Source organism: Dipodomys spectabilis, unplaced genomic scaffold, assembly GCF_019054845.1.
Source record: "Dipodomys spectabilis isolate Male_0828 unplaced genomic scaffold, ASM1905484v1 ptg000019l, whole genome shotgun sequence".
In the NCBI taxonomy this organism is placed as follows: Eukaryota; Metazoa; Chordata; class Mammalia; order Rodentia; family Heteromyidae; genus Dipodomys; species Dipodomys spectabilis.
Window position 1 is genome coordinate 27,320,263 of NW_024870696.1, and position 17,207 is coordinate 27,337,469.

Below are 17,207 nucleotides of genomic sequence, written 5' to 3' on the forward strand. Positions count from 1 at the left end.
CACTGGGGAGCTTTGGTGAGGGTCCTGGGGCACTGGGGGGCTTTGGGGAAGGTCCTGGGGCACTGGGGGGCTTTGGGGAGGGTCCTGGGGCACTGGGGGGCTTTGGGGAGGGTCCTGGGGCACTGGGGGGGCTTTGGTGAAGGTCCTGGGGCACTGGGGGGCTTTGGTGAAGGTCCTGGGGTACTGGGGGGCTTTGGTGAGGGTCCTGGGGCACTGGGGGGCTTTGGTGAAGGTCCTGGGGTACTGGGGGGCTTTGGTGAGGGTCCTGGGGCACTGGGGGGCTTTGGCAGCGCACGGGGGGGTGGGGGTTTGCACCTGCCGCCGTTGGAAGCTTTCTACCCGGCTTTGTCGCGGCGGGCGGGACCCCGGCCACTGCTGGAGGCCCGTCCCTGCCGTGCGGTGGCGGCAGCGCGGGGTCGCAGCGGGGAGGCAGTGCGCGCGCAGGGCTGGGACGGCGGAGCGGGAACGCCGGGGCGGGGCCGCCGTCGGGGGCGGGGCCTCCGCCGGGGGCGGATCGGAGGCGTGGCCACCTCTGAGGGCGGGGCCGGGGGCGGGGCCACCTCGGAGCGCAGGCGCGCTGCGGGCCGTTAGCTGTCAGCCCGGCGGCCCGGCGGCGGGACCTCTCCGGACTGTGCGGGTCCGAGCCCCGCGCAGCAGCGGCGACCTCGGTGCGGGCAGGCGGCGCGGCCCGCAGCCGGGCTCAGGGGCGCGGCCCGGGCGGGGCTCGGGGCGGCGGGCCTGTGCGGAGATGGGGAACCGGGAGATGGAGGAGCTGATCCCGCTGGTGAACCGCCTGCAGGACGCCTTCTCGGCGCTGGGGCAGAGCTGCCTGCTGGAGCTGCCGCAGATCGCCGTGGTGGGCGGCCAGAGCGCCGGCAAGAGCTCGGTGCTCGAGAACTTCGTGGGCAGGTGAGCGCGGGGCGGGGCGCGGCGGGGGCGGCCGTTGGCGGGAGGGGCGGGGCGGGCGGGTCTCGGCCGCTGGGCGCCCGGTCCGCTGCCCCCCCTTTCATCCTGCCATACAAAGCCGTTTCCTCCCCGCCCTCCGGCGGGGCGTCTGGGGGGGGGGTGAGGGGTCCGCCCCGGGATCCGCTGACCGCCCCACCCCGGGATCCGCTGACCGCCCCCCCCCCCGCCCCGGGATCCGCTGACCGCCCCCCCCCCGCCCCGGGATCCGCTGACCGCCCCCCGCCGCCCCGGGATCCGCTGACCGCCCCCCCAGCCCTGGGATCCGCTGACCGCCCCCCCCCCGCCCCGGGATCCGCTGACCTCCCCCCCTCCCCGCCCCGGGATCCGCTGACCGCCCCCCCCCGCCCCGGGATCCGCTGACCGCCCCCCCCGCCCCGGGATCCGCTGACCTCCTCCCCCCCCGCCCCGGGATCCGCTGACCGCCCCCCCCCCCGCCCCGGGATCCGCTGACCGCCCCCCCAGCCCTGGGATCCGCTGACCGCCCCCCCCCGCCCTGGGATCCGCTGACCGCCCCCCCCCCGCCCCGGGATCCGCTGACCTCCCCCCCTCCCCGCCCCGGGATCCGCTGACCGCCCCCCCAGCCCTGGGATCCGCTGACCGCCCCCCCCCGCCCCGGGATCCGCTGACCGCCCCCCCCCGCCCCGGGATCCGCTGACCTCCCCCCCCCCCGCCCCGGGATCCGCTGACCGCCCCCCCCCGCCCCAGGATCCGCTGACCTCCCCCCCCCCGCCCCGGGATCCGCTGACCGCCCCCCCCCGCCCTGGGATCCGCTGACCGCCCCCCCCGCCCTGGGATCCGCTGACCGCCCCCCCCGCCCCAGGATCCGCTGACCTCCCCCCCCCCGCCCCGGGATCCGCTGACCGCCCCCCCCCGCCCTGGGATCCGCTGACCGCCCTCCTCCCTCCCCCGCCGGCCCCGGGGTGCGCAGCGCCCCTTCCCATCCGCACCCGCCTGATCTCCGCGTCCTCCACCCTCTCAGCTCACCTCCGCAAGGCTGAGCCCCGCCCCCGTCCCCCTCACCTCCATCCCCTCCCTATTGGGGAGGCGAGTGTGGGGAGGGAGGGACGCCTGTGGAGGAGGGGCCGCGTGTGCTTGCGTGTGCCCGTGCGCCCGTGCGCCCGTGTGCCCGCGTGTGCCCGTGCGCACGTGCTCCCGTGTGCCCGTGCGCCCGTGCGCCCGTGTGCCTGTGTGCCCGCGCGCCCGCGTGCCCGCGTGTGCCCGTGCGCCCGTACGCCCGTGTGCCCGTGTGCCCGCGTGTGCCCGTGCGCCCGTGTGCCTGTGTGCCCGCGTGTGCCCGCGTGTGCCCGCGTGTGCCCGTGCGCCCGTGTGCCTGTGTGCCCGCGTGTGCCCGTGTGCCCGCGCGCCTGTGCGACCGTGTGCCCGCGTGTGCCCGTGTGCCCGCGTGTGCCCGTGTGCCCGCGTGTGCCCGTGTGCCCGCGCGCCCGTACGCCCGTCTGCCCGCGTGTGCCCGTGTGCCCGCGTGTGCCCGCGTGTGCCCGTGTGCCCGTGTGCCCGCGTGTGCCCGCGTGTGCCCGTGTGCCCGTGTGCCCGCGTGCGCCCGTGTGCCCGTGCGCCCGTGTGCCCGCGTGTGCCCCTGCGTCCGTGCGCCCGTGCGCCCATGCGCGCATGTGCTGGCGTGTGCCTGCCGTGCGCCCCCGGGCGGGGCGTGGACGGGTGTGGGCAAGGCCGGGTCGCGCCTGCACCTCTCCCTGCCCAACAGGGATCTTTCTGGAAGTCTGCAGGCCTCCCGCAGCCCCGCCCTTCCCTGGTGGGGGTGGAGGGATCGGGCCTCAGGCCACACACCGAATCCAACCGCACACTCAGCGCCGCACACGAGCACCACACCGCGCGGGGCGGGGTTGGGGGGACGCGCTCTGCTAGGAGTCCTTTACCGCCCTAGCGCCTGCTCGCAGCGCCGCTCCCTGCGGTGTCCCTCGGTCCAGCCTCTGCCCGGCCTCTGCCGCTGCCTGCCTGCCTGTCTTGTCTGCCTTTGTCTCTGTCTGTCTCTCTGTCTCTGTCTCTGTTTCTGGCTGTCTCTGCCTGTCTGTCTGTCTGTCTCTGTTTGTCTGCCTCTGTCTCTGTCTCTCTGTCTGTCTCTCTCTGTCTCTCTTTGTGTGTCCCTCTGTGTCTCTGTCTGTCTCCTCAGTGCCTAGCAGCGTGTATGAAAGGCGAGCTGGATCTTGCACACGCCTGGCGATGGTGGTGCTGCTGGACACTCGTTCTGGTCTCTCAGAGGACGCTCACCTGTCTCTGTCTCTCAGAGGATGCTCTTCATTTCTGTTCTCCCCTGGAGGGAAGGAGAAAGACAAGGAACACGGTGACGAATCGTAAATGAGATGGGGCCTGTCCTCTGCAGTGAGCCTGGCTGCTTCATTTTTGTGATTCACTGAATAGATGAGAAAGGGGTGATAAATATTTTGCCTTGGTCATCTTGGTCTCCTGGCCTGAGCAGCTGGAGTCTTGTAGCTACATCTGGATATTAGACAAAGATTTGCACTTGTTTCCCAGGTGCAATTGCCATCTTTTTATGCATTTTTCTTTCATTTACTTGGACGAGTCTATACTTTAAGGGCACAGCGGCCATCTCAATTCTTGCCAAGTTTGCAAATTCTAGTAATCCTTATAATAAAATTGGCACATGTCCCTTTGCTCACCGATTGCCTTATCTTATTTTGTAATGAGAATGAGAATTTTGTTAAAAAAAGATATAGAAGAGTAAGATAGTCAAGCTTGAACATTTTTCATAAAGGAATGAAAAATAAGCATTATGAATATCAAAACCAAAGCATTTATCAGAATGCACGAGAAATGTGCTTTTAAAAATTCTTAACAATGATCAATTACTATTTGAATAATAGAGAATAAATACAGAGGGGAAATACTCAACAAATACTAAAGTCTTTATTATCTATAGAAGTGGCATCTTCATATCAGGGTCTATATATTTAGAAGAGTTTATATATTTAGAAGAAAATTGGAATGAAAAAGACTCTGGTTTATTGAATTACAGAGGAGTTTCATGTCTTAATTATAACCCAACCTTGGGGGAAGTGAAGTTCACTATTTGTGGTGACAAATTCAACCTTATCAGAGGAAGCATTATTCTTATTCCAGTTATAACCCTTTATAGTGTTTTCTTGTCTGGGAATTATGTAATCAATAATGGCCTTTTCTTTTATATGTAGCTGTTTTTGTTTAAGACCTGACCAAGTGTGTGATTCATGAATTTAGTCATAAACCCAGAGACATGGCTTGTGAAAAACTGTTTGTTCATGAGTTTGGCATGTTCTCTTCCAAGTAATTTTTTTTGTATTTTGTTTGTTTCTTTTATGCTGAAGAATCCTCATTTGGTGGATTAACCACATCTTTCCCCCTCAGTTTACTTCATTGATTTTTTTGACACCACTGAGTGAATTTAACGTGTTTAATTCATTTTACTATAGTTGTTTAAACCAATGGTGTGTGTGTGTGTGTGTGTGTGTATGTGTGTGTGAGTATGTGTATGTACACATGCATGCTACTCTTTGGGTTTGAACTGGGAGCTATACCTGAACTTTTGTGCTCAAAGATAGAGCTCTTCCAACTGAGCCACAGCTCCATTTCCAGCTTTTTAGTGATTAATTGGAGGTAAGACTTTTCTGCCTATGTTGGCTTTGAACCTCAGTCCTCAGATCTCAGTCTCCTGAGCGGCTAAGGCTACAGGCGTGAGCGACTAACACCCGAGAAACCCATTTTTGAGTCACGCACGAACTGCTTGTTTGTGATTCCCTTGCTGAAGTGATGTGTTTATCAGTGTGTGTAGCCTGAGGACCCTGGGTTGTTCAGGCTGAAGTATGTGCTGGCACAGAGGAGCGGCTTCAGGGCTCGAGTAGATACTGAGACCATGCTTGGAGTATTCGCTGGTTGGCTTGAGTCTGACGGTTTGTATTGAATATTGTAAGCTGCTTTTGTTTTCCCTTCTTTTTGTGGCACTGAGGCTGGAACGTGGATTTGTGCTTGCCAGGCTGGTGCTCTAACACTGTTACCACACTGCGAGGCCCTCGCTTGCCTTGGCCATCTTGGAGGGAAGAGTCTTGCTACCATCCTCCTGCGTGTGTCCCTTGTGCTGGGAGGCAGGGGGCAAGAGGCATGCGCGGCTGCACACGGCCGCTGTGCTTCCCGTAGCTGGGATTACAGGCTTACTCACTGTGCCCATTGGTTCAGCTGGAGAAACCTCAAAGAGAAGAACTATTAGTAAATTAGAATGTGGCAAGTTTAAGACTCTCACATGCTTAATTCAAAGCAGTGACCAGAAGTGTTCAAACTCTCTAATCCATACTCTCAACACCTCTCTACTATTTGTGTCAGCACTTTGAAGGTTATTTCTCTGGTAAATGCTTTCAATGGCTTCTTCTGTGTCCTGTGGGCATGCTGCGTATACAGACAGAGGCTGAGTTAATAGCTCCACTCGTCCTGGTGTGTGCCCTGCCTTGCTCATTTGCAGGGGTTTTGAGGCAACTCCTTGGGTATAGGATTAGGTAAAAGATAAACATTTTTTTTTGCTATATATGACGTTCCTGAAGAGCCTTCTAAAATGTAATTGGGCTTTTTATTTAAATATGTGTTTGGAATGCGTATAACCGGTTTATAGAAGTGCTAAGTGAAAACTGCATGAGTTGCTAATGCACAAACGATTTTTAATGGTATACTTGTTAGAAACATTAGTTCTTCAATGCTGATTATGTAGCCAGAAGACTCCACATCATTGTATTCTAGCCTGAGTGGTAAATGGAGTTCCAGTTCTGCACGAGAAAAGGTTATGTGGTTAATAGAAACCAAATGGAAGATTTCTAAACAGCAGCTACCCTGATGAGAGTTTATTGCAATGTGGGATTGTTCAAACATTGTTTCATTTACTTGTGAAGGTGATGAAGATGTTGATTATTGATGCTAATGTTGGCATTTGATACTGTGATTGGACATGACCAGATAATTTAAAAACTCTAAAAATCACTTATATAGCTTAGATGCCATTCTTAAATTCTTTGCCTGATTGTAAGAATGTAGACTGAGTAGGGAAACCTCCTCTGATTGCAAATGAGAGCAGGCACAGAAATACTCAAATACAGAAACAAATAAAATTGACTAATTTAAGGATATGTTGTATTAAATGAAAGGGTTTTGTTAAAATATGAAATCATCTGGGTTTTTTTCCCTTCAAGAAATGGTTCCAGGGCTGGGAAGGTGGCTCAGTGGTACAGCGCTTGCCTTGCATGCCTGAGGCCCTGGGTTCGATTCCTCAGCACCACATAAGCAAAAAGAAAAAAGCCCGAAGGGGCACTGTGGCTCAAGTGGTAGAGTGCTAGCCTTGAGCTGAAGAGCTGAGGGACAGCGCCCAGGCCCAGAGTTCAGGCCCCACCACCGGACCCAAAAAAAAAAAAAAAGAAAAGAAATGATTCCAAGATTATAGTTGTTAAATGAATGGTGCTGGCAATATGTGGGAACTATTAAAACCCTGGTTCTGAGATCCCTGAGGATCAGTTCAATAAAAATCAAAATGAACTATTCTTCATCAAAGGGTTAGTTTGTTATAATTTGAAATCACAAGACATTTTTGCTGAATCAGCTTTATATAATGTATTTTTAGGTTATCATAAATTTGCAGTTGGTAGGATTTAATTATCACAGTAACTTTGTTGTTAATGTTTGAGAAGCATCTAGGGGAACATGGCTGGGTAAAATACCTGTTTTGGAATTGACTTGTGACTGGCAGATTCCAACAGTGCACTTGACTTTCTAAGGATGAAGTTGGAGCTGGGCATCAGTGGCTCATGCCTGTACAACTAGCTACTTGGAAGGCAGAAACTGGGAGGATTGCAGTTTGAGACCAGTCTGGGCAAAAAGTCCATGCGATCCACCTCAGCTGCACAAGTTGTGTGCTGTGGCCTATGCTGTGGTAGAAAGTGTAAGTAGAACCTTTGTCCAGCTGGCCGGGGAACAAAGTGAGATCCTGTCTCTAAAATGATCAGAACTAAAAGGGCTGGATACCAGGTCCAAGCCGTGGATCACCTTCCTAGCAAGCTTGAAGCCCTGAGTTCAAACCACAGTACTGACTAGTCCTCTCAAAAAAGAACGAAGTCAGGCAGATAGTCCTCCAGAGCCCCAGGCCTGGAACATTGAGTATTTATGTTGGAGAACATGGTACTGGCTGTTCTGTGGGCAGAGCCTAAATCTCGTGTATGTCTTAGCTGGGAATTTTATAAAGAAAAGAGGTTTCTTCCATTCATGTTTTAGCGGCAGAGCATTCAGACAGCACGTTGTGTTTCTGCTGCGCCTCATGCGGATGGCCTTGTGCCGGGAACGTGTGCCTGGGGGACCCGGTTCACCACGGGACAGGGAGGTGGAGGGAGGAGGGGGCCGGTCCTGCTCTGCGCTCGCAGCCCACTCATGTCCCCTTCCCCTGAGAAGAGCGCCCAGTGGCCTTTGTCGCCTCCCGCTCCAGCTCCCCCACGGCGGTCTCTCCTCACAGGGTCACCCCAGGACACACCCAGACCATCGCAACACATTTGCAAGGCTGATAAGTAGAGTTACCTGAGGAGGTTTCATAGACTGTCATGCGCAGTTTTAAGAAGACTGCCCCCTCCTACCAGAGCTGACAGCCACTGCCTGGTACAGAGCAGTGTGGTCTTCTTTCTCCCTCTCCCCGCACAGCTGTATTTACTTGTTTATGTGCAGTGCTGGGATCTGAACGCAGGGCCACAGGCTCACTAGGCAAGTTTTACCTCACTGTTTCTTTTCTTCCTTTAGTTATTTTTCACACAGTTTGGTGCTTCCCCTGCCCCCACAAGATGGACATCAGACTCCAATCCTCCACCTGTGCCTCTCACTTAGCTAGAATTACAGGTGCATGTCTTCCTTGTTTGCTGAGATGGGGTCTTTTTGCTTAGGCTGGCCTTGAACCATGATCCCTTATACACACACACACACACACACACACACATTTGTTTAACCTTTACTGGTAACAGGTATATCCAGCTCTTCTATTCCTGACCTGTTCTTTTTTTTTTTTATATATTTTTATTGTGAAAATACTGTACAGAGGGGTTACAATGACATGGGTAAGATAATGAGCACATTTCTTATCAAGCACTGCAGCCTCCTGCTTTGTTTCCCTTCCCATCCCTTCCTATCCTGACCTGTTCTTTAACATCTGCATACCAACAGAGGAGGGAACTCAGAGAGGCAAATTACTTGTCCAGGATTGCATGGCTAGTGAGTGACCAAGCTTAGCTCTGGCCTTGCATTCTGATGGCTCCTACTGGAACGCCAGGGTCAGATGAGCTGGCAATGTAAATGAGCGTGCATTTCCTGAATTATTAGCATTTCGGGTAAAAATATACAAGACATTGAAACACCTAGAAGCTGATATGGGTATGTAAAGAGAATGGTCAGGATAAACTTTTAAACAAATTGTGAAACAAGGACCTTTGAACACAGTGCAAATTAAATGGGATAAAACTTGGAGCCAATTAATTTCAAACTCCAGTTCTGAAATTGAACTGGGATATAAGTGGGAAGCAGAGCGTGTATGAGTTCTTGCCACTTGGCAGCCAGTATCGTTCTAGCTCAAGGCTGCATGTACTGAAGTCTCGGTGTTGGAGCAGGGAGGGGGGTCTGTCTCTGTGTCTGACTTAACAACAAGGCCTTGAACTTGGCCTGTCACTTGTCACAGAGATACTGTACTATTTGGATAGGGCCTAGAGAAGAGTAGCGAGCAGGCCAAGGCACTGGGAGATTAAAGCATAAATGTGGGGCCGGGGTGGGGCTCAACGGCACTGCGCTGCCTTTGGAGCAAGGCATAGAGTTGAAGTTGTGGAATACACTGAAGACAAAAAAACTCTCTGGGAGCTGGTCACCAGTAGCTCACGCCTGTAATCCCAGCTCCTCAGGAGGCTGACCCTGGCCCAGGCAAACAAATCTGAGCGATTGTTATCTTCAATTAACCACCAAAAAGTCAGATGTGGAGGTGTGGTTCAAGTGGTAGCGTTCTAGCCGTTAGTGGAAAAAGCCAAGCAGGACCTCAAGACCCTGACTTTAAGTCCTAGACTAGTATGCATATTCCACCCCCCCAAAAAAAAATCAGGGAAAATATTTAATAGGCAAACCTGAAAAATTTCCAAATGATGTGCATTGCATAAATGAAGAGCAGTTTTTGGTAAATTAACCCTGTGAGTACCCCGTTCATGAGGTGTGCATGGGTGTGGTTGGTGGGGGAGATTGTAGACAGCTTGGGTTTTCTTCTTCAGAAGCGTAAGTGGCATTTCACTTGGTCACTGAAAGAAACTTGCCCGTGGCTGAACTGTCACTAACTTCCTGGAGCCCATCAGGGTACACAGAAGGAGAACGCAAGAGATCTGTCCAAGGTCAGAATCCCTCACAGCTAGATAATGTGGAACTTGGGGTTCAGGATTTGGAGCCTGGAGTCAGCCGCCCACTCCTCACTCTGCCTCCTCCTCTTCCCAGTCCTCAGCATCGTTGAACAGAATCTTGATTTCGGACTTAGCCCAAGTGTATGGCTAACGCGTGAATTCTAGGCAGCTCTGGTGACACGCACCTGCAATCCCAGCGCTTGGGAGGCTGAGGTAGGAGGAACACAGTTTGGTGCTAGCAAACAGTGTGAGTTGGAAGCCAGTCTTGGCGACCTAGAGAGGTGCAGTCTCAAAAAGTGTGAGTTTATGATTTACTAGCTGAGCAGTACCTAGGAAGTTGTGTTGTGATGGCCAGGGCTCGGCCTTGCTGTAATGGAGACGTTTCCACAAAATTGTGTGTCAAGAAGATCTCATGAGTGCAAATATCACTATTTAAACAGAAATGTATCAGTGTACCAACTCCACAGCCTTCACTTTGCCTGGTGATAGTCTTGCTCTCTCTTAAGGATTTACATTCCTCCAGTGAAAGTCTGTTTTGATCATGGAAATTATCTCAGGAGTGGAGGGAGGAGAGGGTGTATTCCACCCGGACCTTCGGAAGCCCAGGATTGCTTTGGCTCTGGCTTTGCTCCAGTGTCACTGCTCAACTTAGTTCTCCAGCTGCAGTGGGGGGTGGGGGCTGGGTGCTGCTGTGGACAGTTTGTCACTTGCATTTCCCAGTGTTTCAAGGTCATTACCTAATCCTGAGTAGCATATCTGACGGTGCTGGAACAGGTACAGCTTCTGACCAAACTCATTGCCTATCGAGTCTGTGTTGTGGAATTGAGGAGATGAATGCATTTAAGTAGATAAAAGAGTGGTCAATTCAATTTGTCTCCAGCGTTTGTTTCCTTAAACTCCCCTCAGAGCAAATACTGGCAGGGGGTCAGCGTGGTGTGGCGCTGGCTGGAGCGCTCCTCTGCTCAGGGCTGAGGGGCCACTCTGACTCTTGCTGGTGGCGTGGCGTCATAAAGAGCTGGCTCCACTGACCTGTGGCAGCCTCATCTGAAGAGGGAATGGCGGTTCTCAGCAGGCTGATGTCCCGTTGAATGCACAGGAGAGCAGACACCGGCTTCTAGACCCAAGGCCCGGCACAGGGTCAAGCTCGCCAGAGGCACAAATGCGGGGGACTGAGTTCAAACCTCAGCCCAGGCAAAGGAAAACCCCAACGCCAAGGCCGACTTCTGCTGTGGCTGGCGTGGAGTGTGTCTTCCTCGGTGACGAAGGCCGTGCCCACACTTAGCACGATCACGGGTAACTTTTTCTTCAAATGCATGCCCGGCATCTAGTTTGTATGACCCGTCACATCCAAGAGTTCCACAACGTGGTTTCTTGCCTTAATTCATGAGTCCTTAACCGAATCCCTGACAGGATAGTAAAACAATGCCTGTCAATTTTAACTTATAAATGAGATGTATCACAATGGAAACCAGCAACACCCCAAGAGTCACAGGCTGCCCAGCTAACGAGCATAACAGACTTGGGCTCACAGAGCGCAGTGGAGTGCGTCTGGCTGACGTCTTAGGGAAGGGAAGGGACGGATCTTGTGAAGTTAGCACGTCTCCCACCCTTGTAGCAATGTTAGAGGAATTGCAGGCGGGGGGGGGGGGGGTGCAGCAGCCAAAGGCTTGGGCGCAGGAGGGCGTCGTCAGTTGGGGACCCTGCAGGGTCAGGAGACAGCTGGTCAAAGGGTTTTTTTCAGCCCAGGAAAGAAGAACCAAAACTTTAATAATGGATGTTGAAATAATGCCCCTTCGTGCTATTTGCCACGGAAGGCTGGTTCCCGGCCTACCTTCCGGATAATCCTGCTTTGCTGGCCATCAGATTTGGCTCCGGACCAGTGGGCTGGCTGTCGCTGGAGTGCTGTTACCTCTGTGCTCTGTCCTAGAAGCTTTGTGGAGGACAGTGTGGTGCGTTTTCTCTCCAGGAGGTCTCGAGCCTTCCATGTGCTGTGAGCCCAGGGTTTTTGGCTGATGAAGCTGAAGCCTGTTCTTGTCCTGTAGTAAAAGAGGGCAGAGCAGAGCCCTGCAGAGTGTTTGCACTCAGACCCCTGCTCCACACCGGCTGAGCCGCAGCCACGCTGTGGTGAGCGTTCGGCTTCCTCCTGTAGGATGTGGGTGGATGCAGCTCTCTGGAAAATGCAGTCTTAGGGGTCCAACTTAAGAAACTTGACTAGTCTGCTTTACTTAATCTTCAAAAAAATAAATAAGAAGCCCTGCCAAGTACTACTGGGAGGCGCCTACTGGCTATGAAGTATGTACTTTGAATTTCCACTTCCTCCTGGATGGTGTCTGTCTGAAGAAAGGGGAGTGGCGGGAGGTCTGGAGTCTCTTCTTGAGGAGCGGGGGGGGGGGGGGGGGGGGGGGGGGGGGCGGGAGGGAGAGGCCCTGGCTCCCTTGAGTGTCTATGGCAAGGTAATGGGAAGAAGAAGAAAAAGGGAGTCTACCTGCTGCTAGAGTTAGGAGCAAGGGGGTGTGTTGGTGGTGGTTTGGTTTACCCTGGGGAGGGAGACCCCAGGTGAGCGGAGGTTTGGTTTACCCTGGGGAGGGAGACCTCAGGTGAGGGAGGTGGATGGAGGAGCAGAGCGGGGTTTGCCCAGTCCCCGCCATCTGGGCCGGGTCTTTCCCGGCTGCCTGTGGCTTCAGAGCGCTCTGCAGGCCCGGCCCCTATTTGGCTGCCCCAGAATCTGACTGTGTGGCTGGCCTGCCTGTTGCAGGGGCTAAAGGGGTCAGGGGCTGCAATCTCATCATGTCCCTGAGATGCTGCCAGGCGGCAGCCGCCTTGTGACTGCACAAGATGACCCCAGGCTGAGACGAGCCATCCCCAGCTGTGAGTCGGCTTTGAACAGCCGCAGGGCAGAAGTAACTGTTACCAGTGGTCTTCACACTGGGGGCTGTGACCTCTCACGACCTCTCAGCGTGCCCTCACGCCAGCGTATTTGGTAAAGTGTCAGATCATGTCTCGCATAGCTGTGACACGCCTTGCACAGTCTTGTACATGTCTATGTACATTCTAAGCTACAACATAAATCTATTTCTTACTATAAGTTATTGAAATGAGGGCTGCTCTGGACCAATTCATGGTTCTACATTTGGATAGTTGGACATATCTTTCTGTGACAGCCAGGGCAATTCATATTACACTCTTCTATTCAACTAGGATCAGTGGAAACATAATTTTATTTGTATTTTGTTGAATTAACTGTCTTTTAATGGAAAAGTAATATGTAGATGCCATAAAAATTCAAACATCTCAAATGTGTCTGCAGTAAAAATTGCCTTTTTCAAGATGTTTCATTAATGTGCATGCCTGCCAAATATTGCTTCTGGGCTTCTATTTTCATTATCTGAAATTCATTTGATTTCTGAGGGCAAAGCGAGCTTCCTAAGCTTGTTTGTTGGGAGATGATAGTGCCAGTTGGGAAAGGTCATGCTTGAAAACTGCATTAGCAGATGAGCTCGTTTGCTGATGGAGTCCTTTACAAAGAACAGTGTATGCTTGGAACTATGCGAAGCTCTAAGGACCCAGCTTCTCCCTCAAAGAACCCAATGACTCAGTAAAAATGGCTCTTCACGCTGCTGTCATTGTGAGGGCAAAGAGGCCGTCCGTTCTTAGGAGGCGCGTCTGTGAGAAGCCCGGGAGTTGTGTCAGGATGCCACTCATCTCCAGGTATCTGAGGAGCTGTCTGCTGGAACGGGCTCAGAGTGAGTCTACATGTCTCCAAAACTCAGAATTAGGTTAATGTACAAGTTACCCGTCAGATAAATTTAAATGTGACATAAAGGTGACTTGAACAGTCCAAATGTGTTGTCGGAGAAGGCGTGAGCATCCAGCTTGAGGATAGAGACCGGGGACCGGGGACTTGTGGCCGGCCAGCAGCTAGATGTCGTATAGTTGGGAGAGAGTTGAGGAAAAGGACTTGGATTCTTTTCAGCTTGAAACCTATGGTTCCACTTGATAAGTGCCAGAGAGGAACATGGTTTTAAAATCTTATGGTGTGTGTGTGTGTGTGTGTGTGTGCATGCATGTGTGCCAAGCCTGAGGCTTGAACTCAGGGCCTGGGCACTGTCTGTGAGCTTGTTTGCTCGAGGTTAGTGCTCTACCCTTGGAGCCCCAGCCCCACTTCTGGCTTTTTGATGGTTAATTAGAGATAATGCTCTCACAGACCTTCCTGTCCCAACCTGGCTTCCCGCCATGATCCTCAGATCTCAGCCACTGAGTAGCTAGGATTTCACATGTGAACCACCAACTCCAGCAAAATGTGTGTTGTTTGGAGCACGTCTCTAGGGATAGGTGAGAGTGGAAGCTGTACAGCACTGCGAAGACCTCCCTGGGTCTGCTCATAGGAGCTTTCAGCGGCTAGCTACGGAGATCAAGTGTGCGCGTAGAGAAAAGGGCATTGCGTGTGGGATGGCTCATTCCGCAAGGTACTCAGGGACGTAGGGTATGAGTATGTCCGTTGGTGTTAGCGATAAACTGTATTCTTTGGTAAAAAAAGTTTTGAAATCTTTTCCTAACAGTCTCATTTGTTTTAGTTGCCAAACTAAAAACTTTATACACACACACACACACATATATATGATATGTATTGTATATGACGTAAGTTAAATATGATGTAATCATTTTCTCCATTTTAAAAGTCTTCCTCCCAAATATTCATACTGCCATTTTAAAAAATTCTCAGCCCCCTTTTGTTCTTTACTCTCAGATCGACTATTGTAATGTCGGCTGGACATACCCTTGGACAGCGGCGCCCCCCCCCTCCCATTTACCTGCCTTGCCAGTCTGACTGCTCCCCTCAATCTGTCCAAAGCACACCTTTCATGCGTGTCCTTCTCAAGAACCTTCACCTACGGGTGCGCTAGCATCTTACGCCTGTAATCCTCGCTAATTAGGAGGCTGAGATCTAAGGACTGATGTCCCAGAGCTAGGTTTATCGGTAGAACCTAAGGTAAGTCCCTGGCACTGGAGCCTGGAGGCAAAGAAGCTGTGTGGCTAGGAAAGGGAGAGGAAAGGGGTTGTGGGTAGGCTTTGTGGCTGCCAGAAATAGGTAAGGAGTTTATCCAGAGGGCTACAGCAAGCAGGGGAAGAGAGGATTTTAATCAGGGCGGTGACATAATCTGCTTTACATCTTGGATAGATAGATCACTGTAGGTCAGTGTTTTTTCGACCTCAGGCAGCCATTGTAGCCAGTGTTTCCATACAGCTGAATCTGCAACTTTATACAGTTTTAAGCCTACTTGAAAAAGCACATTGGGTTTGACTCCCGGAAAACTGAAGTGCACGAAGCTACTTTATATAAACTTTATGATGGTTAAATATGAATCAGGCATCTTGATGAAAATTGAGTATCCAACGTGAGACATACTCTGCATTTAGAGCTCACCAATTTTCAAAGATTTTTCTCTGAAAAAAATACATGAACTGTTATTATTTTTATATGAATTGAAATATTATTTTGAAGAAGTTGGGTTGAATAACAGGTATTGTGAAATGTAGTGTGCTTGTTTCCTTTGCCATTCTTTCTCAAGTGGCTACTAAAACATTTACACTTATTTAAGTGTCTAGAGGGGGAGGCTCAAGTGGTCGAGCACTTCCTTAGCATGAGTTTGAATCCCAGGACAGCAAATAAGTGAATCACGAAGGTGGCTAACGTTCTCTTCCCGCTTTCCTGCACAACACTAGATGCTGTTAGGATAATGGGTTGGGCAGGCAGTGCAGTAGCAGAGAGTTGGGTTAGGGATCCTTTGGTTTACAGTTGTTTAGGTGGCTGCCACTGTATCTTCATGGAGGAGGTGACAGTGGAAACAGAAATACAAAGCCTGTATGCATTTTTTTTTTTTTGTCGGTCATAGGGCTTGACCTCTGGCCTTGGTCACTGTCGCTGTGGTCTTCAGCTCAAGGCAAGCTCTCTACCGTTTGAGCCACAGCACCATTCCAGGTTTTCTAGCTGCTTATTGGAGATAAGAGTCTCAGGAACTTTCCTGCCCAGGCTAGCTTTGGGCTGGCTTTGAACTGTGATCCTCAGATCTCAGCTTCCTGAGTAGCTAGGATTACAGGCGTGAGCCACGGGCGCCCGTCTCTGTATGCATTTTGGAAGTAGAACCATCGCCATTTGCAGCAGATTAGAGAGGGAGAATGAAATAGAATGCTCAGCTTCCTACCGTGTGGCCGGATGTCAGTTATTACCTTTTCCTAAAAGAGGAAAGAATGAGGAAAAGGTTGGGAGCTGGACACTGAGTGTGGATGTAGGTGTGGGAATGAACTGTAAGTTCTCAGAGGTCTGGGCGCGGAGGAGGGTTTAGCTGAGGAGATGAATTGAGGCATTCAGTTATAAACGTATTGATAAGTGCTACAATATAGATGAACCTTGAAAGCACCACACCGAGCGAAAGAAGTCAGATCTAAACGCTGTATCTTGAGAGGTTGTGATTATGTGCAATACTAGAAGAGGCCGAGCCGCAGGCAGCGGGGGCCTTGTATGCGAGTGGTGAAAATAGTGTTGAATTAGGTAGTGCTGATGGTCGTAGATCACCACGAATACACTAAAACCACTGGCTGGTGCACTTAGAAAGGGCAACATTTCTGGTTTGCATTTTAGTTGAGAGAAAATCTTTAAACTAGGTTAAATTGTTTGGGGGGAGAGTATGTAGAAGAAGGAAAAAGAAGACTAGGAGGAAGACCCTTACAGGAGAGCAAGAACATGGCTACCAAGGAGCTGGAAGGTAGAGGAAGGCATTAGGACCCAGCGAGAAGGGCAGGTGGCGTGGCGTGGCAGGAGGCGAGAAGCGAGCGGGCGTGGCGTGGCACACGGGGCGTCCCGTGGGAGACTCTCCTGGAGAGGCGCACCTGCCTGTGATGGGGGACGGCAGGCAGAGCAGCTCTTTGCTGCGGGGAGAAGACGGACGACCTGGGAGAGGCAGGACTCACTGGGGAAGTGCATCCGGGTGGGATCCAGGGTGCGTGGGGGGAGGGCCTCATGCGAGAGGCAGTCGTGAGGCCAAAGGGACGTGTGGCACCGTGGGCGTGAGTGAGGAGGGGCATCCCACGTAAGCAGCCGCGGCACAAATAGAAGAGGAGAAGGGCCAGCCGCCGTGGCCCCTGCCTGTCATCCTAGCCTTTCAGGAGGCTGAGATCTGCAGGATCGCGGTTCAAAGGCAGCCCGGGCAGGAAAGTCTGTGAGACTCTTTGTGTCCAATGAACCACTAAAGACTAGAATGGAGCTGAGGCGCACAGTGGTAGAGCGCTAGGAGTGAGCAAAAGAGCTCAGGGACAGAGCCCAGGCCTCGAGTTCAAGCCCCACGATCACTAACAACAAAAAAGACGAAGAGGTATTCGGAGAATAGCTGAGGAAATCGCAGCGTGCATTTATTAGAGAAAAATTATTTGTGGAATCGTTCCTTTCAGAAGTCAACAACTGTAGACTCTCCCAAAAGCCAATTTTATTAGGTGAAGACAGACTGTATCCTTCCCTAGGGACCCTTGTCCGTCTGTCCATCTGTCCTCTCTGCTCCCATCGCTTGCAGCATCTCACCCTTAGCCAGGCCCCGGGGGCACAGCAAAGCCCTTCTGTGTCTTCCGTGGCGCAGCAGACTCTCCTCCACCTGGAAGGCCCCTTAGGGTCTCCCTTGCCTGGCTAACTGTGCTTGCATCTGAGGAAGTAGATCCCAGCTCGTCTAGAGAGCTTCCTCTAAGTGCTCAGGTGGAAGGTGTACACTAAATGGACATCGCAAAACTTCTGAGCACAATTGAGGCGATGAGGTTTTTGTTGTTGTTTAGCTGCGAGAAAATCAC

At 52.4% G+C, this 17,207-nt stretch overlaps 1 protein-coding gene across 5 annotated transcripts in view; it reads left to right on the forward strand.

The window, feature by feature from the left end:
• Positions 1 to 748: 748 nt before the first annotated feature.
• The window catches only part of Dnm3 (dynamin 3), a 448,226-nt gene continuing 431,767 nt past the window's right edge, over positions 749 to 17,207 (forward strand). For all 5 annotated transcript variants that reach the window (XM_042674266.1, XM_042674267.1, XM_042674269.1 and 2 more), the window contains exon 1: positions 749 to 909. In XM_042674266.1, the coding sequence (XP_042530200.1) occupies positions 749 to 909 (161 nt within the window). The remainder of the gene's footprint in view (positions 910 to 17,207) is intronic.